The sequence below is a fragment of the Penaeus monodon genome, chromosome 6 (genome assembly GCF_015228065.2).
Source record: "Penaeus monodon isolate SGIC_2016 chromosome 6, NSTDA_Pmon_1, whole genome shotgun sequence".
NCBI lineage: Eukaryota > Metazoa > Arthropoda > Malacostraca > Decapoda > Penaeidae > Penaeus > Penaeus monodon.
Genome location: NC_051391.1, coordinates 11,715,452 through 11,725,392, shown reverse-complemented (window position 1 = coordinate 11,725,392; position 9,941 = coordinate 11,715,452). Strand labels below are relative to the sequence as shown.

Sequence of the window (9,941 nt, the reverse complement as noted above, 5' to 3'; positions counted from 1 at the left end):
GCGTTATCTGTGGCTTTGTCATAAAAGAAATCTACTTGAATACCTCTATTCCTCTACTATTCGTGCGTTTCTTCCATTCGCACACCTGAACCAGGTGTGGGCGGCAGCGGCCATACAGATCTTTTATTCCTTGGGTCCCGGATGGGGGTCGCTCATCTGCTTCGGTTCCTACAACAAATTCAACAATCGGTGCACGAGGGACGCGCTCATTGTCCCCGTCCTGAACAGCAGCACCTCCATCCTGGCGGGATTCGTCGTCTTCTCGGTGCTCGGCTTCATGGCCAAGAGAGCTGGCGTTTCTATTGAAGAACTTGCTGTTGCTGGTAAGATTGTTAGAGAAGGTTTTGCTATATTACTTCCTGATTTTAACAAATACAAGAAAAGAAAGTAATAGGGGACTGCCCATGGTTTAATTCAGTATGTATCGTTAATGAGGTAAGCATAGAGCATGAAAATATTTCCTCAGGCCCGTCCTTGGTGTTCGTCGTCTACCCTGAGGCTTTATCCCTGATGCCGGTTTCTCCCTTGTGGTCCGTCCTTTTCTTCCTGATGTTGTTCTTCCTGGGCATCGACTCCTGCGTAAGTCGATCATATAATGCCGTTCGTGTGAGTCATTTGTGCAATTTAGAGAGGTAGCAGTGGATGGATGGCTTGCAAACTTCATACCATCTGCATTCCATTTCAGTTTGCTTATTTAGAGACTCCAGTGCTGTGCATCTTAGACGAATTTGCAGAGTTACGTGGTCGCAGAGGCTGGGTCACTTTCTTCATATGTTTCATTTCCTTCTTGGCAACAATCATCTTTGGGACGGATGTAAGTAGACGGTGCACAGGGATCTAGGAAATACTGGCAACAATAGCAACGAAATGCGTCAATTTGAATACTCTTTTGAGCAGTTTGGGTATGAATATACATATAGATTCATATTGCATTTCAGGGTGGGATATACTGGTTAACACTGGTTGACTGGTACTGTGCTTCATTCACCGTTATTGTTGTTTGTTTGTGCCAGATATGCATATTCGGCTATTTTTATGGTAAGTAGAAACCCTTTAGAGTTTGGCATTCAAAAGCTACAGATATGTTGAGTATATCCATTTAGTGTTGCTAAATTCGTTGGCGGCTTTCATGCAATGAATTTTCGGCGTAATAACCTTTATTATCATTATTTTTGGATGAAGATTTTGTTATTATATAATTAGCATTTACATGTTTGTCCTCCTTGTTATCATCACCATTATTATACTTATCAAACATTATGATCATTATGTTGATTCTGATTTCATTGTTGCTCCAGTATCATCTTATTTCACGTAAATATGAATGTCATCTGTCCACTTACGAGTTTCTTTCCTGTAGGCGCTGGTCGAACTGTGCAGGACCTTCAGCTGATGATTGGACGACGCATTGGCTACGGCTGGTGGGGCACTTGGCTGGTCGTCACTCCCCTTGTGCTCCTGGTAAGTACACAAGAGAGTAACTGGTTGTCATTCTACTCGTGCTCGTACAAAGTACAATGATTAACTTGGTATCATGTTTCTTGTCAGTGTAAAAGGTGCTGCATCGTAATAATACTGGGTAATAATCACCAATGATTGATTAATCATGTTCATTATCCTTTTACTTTTCATTTTTATTTATCAGTTTTATTTTATCCTTTTTTTATAATTGAATATCGTCCGTGTGCAAGATATTTTTTTTTCAAGTGATTAAAGCTTGTTCATTAATTATGTAGAAAAAACAACAGCACCGCATTATTCGAGACATGTTCAAGAGAGTTTGATGAACCATAACACCACAATTATAGGTTCATAAGCATTTCGTTAACAGGGCATCCTCATGAACACTGTGCTGAATCAGTCTGGCGCAGGATACCGAGGGCAGACCTTCCCGACCTGGGCTCAGAGCACCGGCTGGGTCATCGCCCTCACCTCCATCCAATTCATTCCAACTTACTTCCTCTACTACTTTTGCTTTAGAACTGCTGGCTCGTTCAAACAGGTAATGCTGCACAATAATAATAATAATAATAATAAAATTATATATATAAAAGTACTGTAAGTTTCAGTCCTTTGTTGGCCATCTAGATTAGGGGTTTAATAAGTGGTCGATATCGACCCCCATGGATCGATGGAACCATCCAAGGAGTGTATAAACAGCCACAATCGAAAAGGAGTCGATTAATAACCAGGGGTCAGTGAATATTTACAGGGGTTGAAGGGACCATTGAAGTCTCGAATTTTAAATTCACGTTGATATTTCGTAAAAATCTGCTTTTACTACTTTTACTGCTATTACTACCAGTACGACTGCTTCTAAACATATTGATTTTATCATAATAGCTTTTTTCTGTCCTTCAGTTAAAATTTAGGGGGTCGATAGAAAACTTGAAACTCCATTGGGGGTCGACGAGCCTAAAAGTTTTAGAATCCCTGCCCAAAATGGCGGCTGGAATGAAAGGTACACAATCTTTATAACATAAAACGTAACTATTTGTACATAAATAGCATAAATAGCATCCTTACTATGCATTCCACCGTACTCAAACAAGCAAAAAGACTTACAGAAATAAGTTTTCTGTGAAGTATGATATTCAGCAAAGATCAGCTAGATACAAGCATATCAGTAATTTAAAAAATGATATGAATATGATTTTGCTGAAATTAATATGCATGCAAAATGCCTGTGAAATGCAAAATATTGGTGCTTGGTACTCTCGTATTGCTCAGTCCACCCCACCTTTGGAACAGCCTAGATCAACGCTGCCCCTCCCCCACCCAAAAAACAGAAAAGAAATAAGAAAAAAAAATCAGCCAATAACAACTTTCCTACTATTTTTTTTATTCATATTTCTTTCCAGCGGATCAAGTCCTGCCTGTCCCCGTCGGCCGCCTGGGGCCCAGCCCACCCGAGCCACAGGGAGAAGTGGATGCAGCACCGCCTCAAGTACCCTCTGCGTCACCGCCTCCTGCATCCCAACCTCTGTGCAGAGAATACGTCTCCACCAGATGTGTTTTTGAATATCTTGTAATTTGTCTGATGGGGAAACATGTTTTGACTTTTTTATCTAGAGACGCGTACAACGTTAATGCAATTTTATATAGTGAAAATAACTCAGTAATTCAATAATTTCCTAAATTTGCACTGTAAAGCTTTATTCGAGAAATACAAACAAGAGAGCGCACCTTCACGACTCCCGACTGATTATGTTTAACAAAACTGTGGTTAGACATTTGTGTAATCATTGTATATTATGGCTTAAAGATATTTTATTCTTTATCAAAACTGTGTTATAATTTTCTTCATGCAAACTGAGACAACATTAAACTGCCAGGCATTCACATTATACCCTATAGTATACAGCATATCAGTGATTCCCAAAGTGGTTGCCGCGAGAATGTGAGTGAGACTCTTAATGTTACTTATAAGGGGGGGGGGGGGAATTTACATACATTTTAAGAAGCTGACAAGTCTAACTACACACACACACACACACACACACACGCACGCCCGCACGCACGCACGCACGCACACACACACACACACACACACACACACACACACACACATATAAGCACACACACAAACACGCACGCACGGAGAGTACAGTGCATCGCATCAGTGAAATACAGCTCTTGTTGATTGATTGATTTTTAAAAATTATCTGCCGCGTCAACTGCTAAGGTCATTAGCGGCGGATACTTTTTAGATAGTAATATTAAAATATTTAAAACTTTAAAAATCTATCAATAAATATCTTACAAATAACATAAATAGATTAAAAATCAAAATATAAATATTATGCTCTAAGTGGATAAAATTATTGCATAAACATTATGCATAACTAAATTTTATTGAAAATATTAGTGTCCCTAAGGAAACTAATAAGACCCTCTGTGTCACAATCCTCCCCCAATATATTTTTTCAGTGTATATGGGGGAGACAAGTACATACGTCTTTGGTCTGAAAATGCACATCTTTCCACTACATGTGCGATCGTTAATGGCTCTTGGCATCCCTCACAAAGTGCTTGACTTTTAGCCATCATCGGCCCATGAGTCAGTCTTGTGTGCCCGATTCTTAGTCTTCTTAATGCAACTTTTCATATGGGATGGATGTTGGGCATCCAACTGCAATGGTCATCTCTAATCTCTCGCAGTTTGTTTCTACAGGTATGCCTCCATTGTTCCTTCCATCTATCGCGAAGACAACTCCTGATGCTGGATTTCAGGTCGGTGTGTGGGAGAAGAAAGCGAGCATCACAAGGCTGAGCGGCAGCTACCTTGGCCTTCCGATCAGCTCGCTCATTCCCACTGATACCAACATGCGCTGGCACCCAACATAGAGTTATCCTTTTACGTATTGACATCGGTGCAAGCCAATCTTGAACCTCCCTCACTTCTGGATGAGATGAGTTTAAGCTCTTGATTGCTTGCAAGGCACTACGAGTCACAATATATTACAATAGAATGGTTTGTAAGATCTCTAGTCATCTTAACTGCTGCAAGGATGGCATGTAACTCTGTAGTGAAGATCGAGGCTACTAGAGAAAGACTGCTAAATACAGTTGCCCAGCTCACTGCTGCAAAGCCCACACCATTTTCAGATTTAGAACTATCTGCTTCTACTTCGGATCTTTCCCCTTTCCCAATTCCAAACAAATCCAGCTCGACTTGATTAGTCCAAGGGGGGAAAGGGGAATTCCAACAGCCAGGACTTTAATAAGATTTAAATTAAGATCTTCCACAAGATTACTTATTCTCCTACCATAGGATCAGCTATCCTCAAAGAGGTTGAAAACCAATCTGGATGTAGGAGATCCTGGAATCCTTTGTAGTCTCGTGTACTAAATCAGGTTCATGTAGTCCCGGTGTAATGAAAGAGTTGGTTCTCCACTCTCAGCATACAGGGACTCCACAGGTGAAGACCTGAAAGCCCCTGTACAGATTCTGAGAGCTTCATTATGAACCGAGTCCAATAACTGGAGAACTGTGGGAGTTGCAAGTGAATAAGCCTCACATCCATAGTCAAGCTTACTATGAATAAGCGCTCGGTAAAGCCGAAGAAGCGTTGTGTGGTCTGCACCCCAAGATAGATGTGAAAAAAACCTGCAAAATAAAAAATGCTTTTGTAGCCTTCACTTTTAACTGTTTGATATGAGGCACCCATATAAGCCTTGAGTCAAAAATTAGACCCAAGTACTGCACCTCTTCGAATGCAGTGGGGTTGCTCCTAAATAGAGGGAAGGATGGAACTTTCCTCGTTTGTAGAAATGTATAGCCATGGTCTTGCTTTGTGAAAATTTGAACCCATTGTATGTTGCTCACTGTACAACCTGATTTATTGCGGTCTGCACGTGTCCTTGTACATCCTGTAAGCTTCCTCCTGAGCAGTACAGTGTAGAGTCGTCCACATACAGATTACATGAGACAGCACTTGGAACAACCTTTACGCTGTCATTTATAGCAATGGCAAACAGGATCACACTTAAGACACTCCCTTGTGGGACCCCTTCCAGCTGATTTTCCAGATTAGAGAAACTGTTTCCCACCCGAATTCTAAACTTCCTGTTAGTAAAGAAGCTTTGTATGTGAAGGTAGGTAATGCTCCTCTTAAACCATTGTCATACAGCTTCATGAGTATGCCATGCTTCCAAGTAGTATTGTAAACCTTTTCAAGGTCAAAGAAGACCGCTAACATCTGACGTTGCTGTGTGAAGGAATTCTGTATAGCAGTTTCCATCGTTACAAGTGCATCTGTGGTCGATCACAATTTTCTAAAGCCATATTGATATGGTGTCAGCACATTTTCCTTTTCTAGCAGCCATGTCAACTTGAAGTTTACCATTTTCTCCATCAGCTTGCAGATGCAGCTGGTGAGAGAAATTGGTCTGTAATTTCCTGGTGTGGAAGCATTCTTGACAGGTTTAGGAACAGGAATGATTATAACCTCCTTCCATGTGCCCTCCCTATAAATCCTATTGAATAGGTCCAATAGGAACTTCTGGGAGCTCTCCAGTAAGTGAGATATCATTTGGTATGGAATATTGTCACTTCCTGGGACAATCTTAAGATAGAGCTGCAAAGCAGACTCCATCTCCTTGCACAAAAATGGCAAGTTGTATGGAGGTTCTGCTGCAGTCTTACTGAAGAACGGCACTGGGTGTCGTTCCTGTTCATCCCAAAGAGAGGAGAATCGGGCACTGTAAAATGCTCCAGAGGAGATCTCATAGCTCATTTGCAACATATTTTTTGTCTGTGATGATTATGTCATCTATCTTCAAAGCAGGTGGTGACATGGATGTGCTCTTTCCAGCGATCTTACACATCTTGTCCCATACCCATGCCAAGGGGGTCCCAGAGTTAATCGAGGAGATATACTGTCTCCACGACGTCTGCCTAGCCTCCTTTAGGACTCGCCTGGCCTTGGCTTGGGTCCTTTTGTAATGGATCAAGGTTACATTGCTAGGGCGTCGCTTCAACTTCCTTAAAGCAGCTTTTCTTGCTCTGACAGCTTGTTGGCATTCATCAGACAACCATGGTACTGAAGGTCGAGGGTACTGACCGCTACATTTGGGAATGGATGCTTCTGCTGCAAGGTGAATTTGTAATGTGAAATGATTAACAGCAGCTTGAACACATTGAAAATCATTCACAGATCCTTTCAATACTGCAGTTGATCTAAAAAAATTCCAGTCCACATGTTCAAGTCGCCATCTCTGCACTCTATTGGCTAGAATACCATTCACCTTCTCCAAAAGTATTGGAAACTGGTCGCTTCCATAACCTGCCAAGTAAAATTCAACTGTGAATCAGGTGAATCAATTGACAGGTCTATACTGGAGAATGTCCCAGTTTGAATTTGGAAATGTGTTTTACTGGACAGTGTCACTGTCCAGTAAAACCGCATCTACTCTTAAAAACAAGGACTCAAAGGTCCTTCCTCGAGGGTTGCACAAAGTGTCTCCCCAGAGGTGATGTCGACCATTGAAATCTCCCAAGAGTAGAAATGGATGTGGCAACTACCCAAGTAGATCTTCCACATCATCTATGTTGAGATTATGTGGAGAAAGCCTATTTTCACAGCCTTCACCTGCAGTGTTGTCTGCAGGTGGATGGCCTGGAGGGGAATATCCATTACTGCTACTCCTCCGTGAGGTCCATTATCAAAAGTCCCATAATTGGCTTGAACTTGGAATCCTCTCAGAGAAATGGGACAATTTTCCCTGGTCATAATCTCTTGTAGGCATACACAAACTGGGTTACATGAAGCTATCAGATGTAGTTCTTCCCATTTTGAGTGAATTCACTGATAGTTCCATTGGATTAGAGTATCCAGTTCTTCAAACTACCTCTTCATAAGGTGTTTGGCAACACCTGTGGTCAAGGTTTGCCCCACACCTTTAGGCTGTCCGTTTCCAGGATCTTGGAAGTACTTTTGAAGGGTTGTTTACCTGTGGAACTAGTTTCCATAGGTTCCTTTTGACAGGCTCAGGATTTCTTTGCCTGGGCAAAGGACAGACCTGAGCCTTTGCTTCAGGGACATTCTGTCTAGCAGTGGAGGCCCCTGTGGATGTGGTGGCAGCTGGAGCTGTCACTGTTGAGGCCCCTGGAGCCCTTCCTGACGGCTCCAACGACCCCACTCTGAGAAGTCTTTCAAACAGACTCAGGATTCCTTTGCCTGGGCAAAGGGCATACCTGAGCCTTAGCTTCAGGGGCATTCTGCCTAACAGTGGAGGCTCCTGGATCTGTCACCGTTGAGGCCTCTGGAGCCTTAACTGATGTCTTAACTGGAGTCTCCTCAATAGACCCCTCACTCCTACTCCATTTCTGGTGGAACAACTCACCAGAGGTAGTTTCAGCAATTGAGGACTGATGTTTAAAGGTAGTGGGAGAGGGTATGGTGGAAGAAGTATTGGAGGGCAAAGGTTGGCGGGAAGGAGGATGGGCTAGAAACAGAAGCAAAGGACTTACCGGGCTGTGCAAACAGCACATGGGCACGTCGCTTTGCTTCTGAAAAACTAACTTTCTCCTTGCTCCTTATTACCAATACTTCTTTTTCAAATTTGGATCTTTTACATTGCTTTGAAGAAGCCACATGAGCTTCTCTGCAGTGGTAACAGCATATTGGGTCTAGACAGTTGTCATCTTGATGACCTGTTGTACTACGCTTTACACACACTCTTGGTTGTCCATTTTCTTTAAAGCAGCAAGAGTTGGCTTCATGCCCATAACCCTGGCAGAGGAAGCACCACACAGGGTTGGGCACGTTACCTTGAGTTGGTACTATGCCAACTTAACTGATTTTGGAAGGACTAATGTGTCAAAAGTTAGGAGAGCTGATGTCGACTGTTTCAAACCATCAACTTTCTTCTTATAACAACCTGGAAGACCCTGGCGATCCCATTGACCCAAAGCCTTGCCCGTTGAAGTTGATGATTATGCTAATGGGTGGTTAAAACTGTTACTAGGACTGGGCTGTGTCCTGCCGGAACATATAATTTGAATATTTTGTGGACCAGTTGGGGGGTGGGAGTGGTAGCCCCCAAAGGGATTTAAGTATATATGAAAATATATTTGTGTGCATATATATATTTACATATGTGTGTATATATACATATAAATACATATACAGACATTATCATCATCAGCCTGTAGTAGTCCACTGCAGGCCTCTCTCAATCTTTTACAATTTTGTCTGTTTTGCATTTTTTTGTTCAAGTCTTGGCCTTCAAATTTTCGTTATTTCGTCATGCCATCTTGTCACTGGTTTGGTCCTTGACCTCTTTATGTTATTTATAGACCAGTCTGTTACTTTCTTTGTCCTTCTGTCGTCCTGTCTTCGACATATATGACCTGTCAATTGGCATTTTTTCTTTTATGTTTTCACAAGTATATCTTCCACTTTTGTCTGTTTCCTGATCCATGTCACCCTCATCCGATCTCTCAGGCTAATTCCCGGTATCAACCTCTCCATCCCTCTCTGGGCACTTATTAGTATCCTCTCCAGTGATTTGGTTGTAGTCCATGTTTCTGATCCATAGGTCATAACTGGGAGGACGCATTAGTTAAAGACTTTTCTTTTTAAACATAATGGTAAGGACTCTCTAAGTATATCTGTATCAGCCGAAGGCGCTCCAGCCTAGACAATGCATTGCATAATTTACTCTTTGCTAGATGTGTTGTCTGTACGAGTTCCCTTATGTATATAACTGTTAAGTACGGTAGCGCTTCGCCTTGTACATGTATCTGTTCAAATTGAACTCTACTATGAACATGATCTTAGCTTTTTCTTGTTCACCCTAAGTCCGATTTTCAACTTTCTTATTCAGATAATTTATAGTTGCGCATTTCATTTGCAGTAGTTACCACGTCGTTTCTATCCGTGGCTGTTTGAGTTGTATAGATTTATGTAAAAGTCTTCACTAGTCTTATGTTTCATCCTTATTATATGTCACTTCTCCATCTGGTTTCTCTGTTCCCTATTCTGAGTCTGTTTTTAAACTGTTTTCATGTAGTACCTGAGTCACAGTTTCATCTTTGAGTATTGAATTTCCGTACATCTTCTTCTTTTATTTATAACCTTTGTTTGTCAGGTAATTCTATTTTGTCTCTTGTTTTACGATACTTTTTAGTTCTTACCGCCTCCTTTCAAGTGCAGCTTCATTATCATGTCATTTAACTGTTTGTTGATTTGGTCAATGTTGAGATTTTTCATCGCTGAGCTGTGAATATTGTTTTGGATGTTAAAGTCGGTCGCTCTGGTCTTTCAAGTTAATTAAATTTAGCTGTAGTTTTTATGAGTATGTCCTCTCCCTTCTGAGGTGTAATTTAATTTGGCCTCTTACCATTCTAGGGTTGTTGCCCAACATTTACTAAATTAAAAACTTCCCGATATTTTGCTATATCGCTCCTATTTGAAAATTTTGAAGTAATTTCG

At 41.4% G+C, this 9,941-nt stretch overlaps 1 protein-coding gene across 1 annotated transcript in view; it reads left to right on the top strand.

The window, feature by feature from the left end:
• Nucleotides 1-3,277, top strand: part of LOC119574210 (sodium-dependent noradrenaline transporter-like) — a 10,905-nt gene extending 7,628 nt beyond the window's left edge. The window contains exons 8-11 of the mRNA XM_037921351.1: nucleotides 95-323; nucleotides 1,361-1,461; nucleotides 1,832-2,002; nucleotides 2,862-3,277. Of these exons, the coding sequence (XP_037777279.1) occupies nucleotides 95-323; nucleotides 1,361-1,461; nucleotides 1,832-2,002; nucleotides 2,862-3,032 (672 nt within the window). The 3' untranslated portion in view covers nucleotides 3,033-3,277. The remainder of the gene's footprint in view (nucleotides 1-94; nucleotides 324-1,360; nucleotides 1,462-1,831; nucleotides 2,003-2,861) is intronic.
• Nucleotides 3,278-9,941: the final 6,664 nt, after the last annotated feature.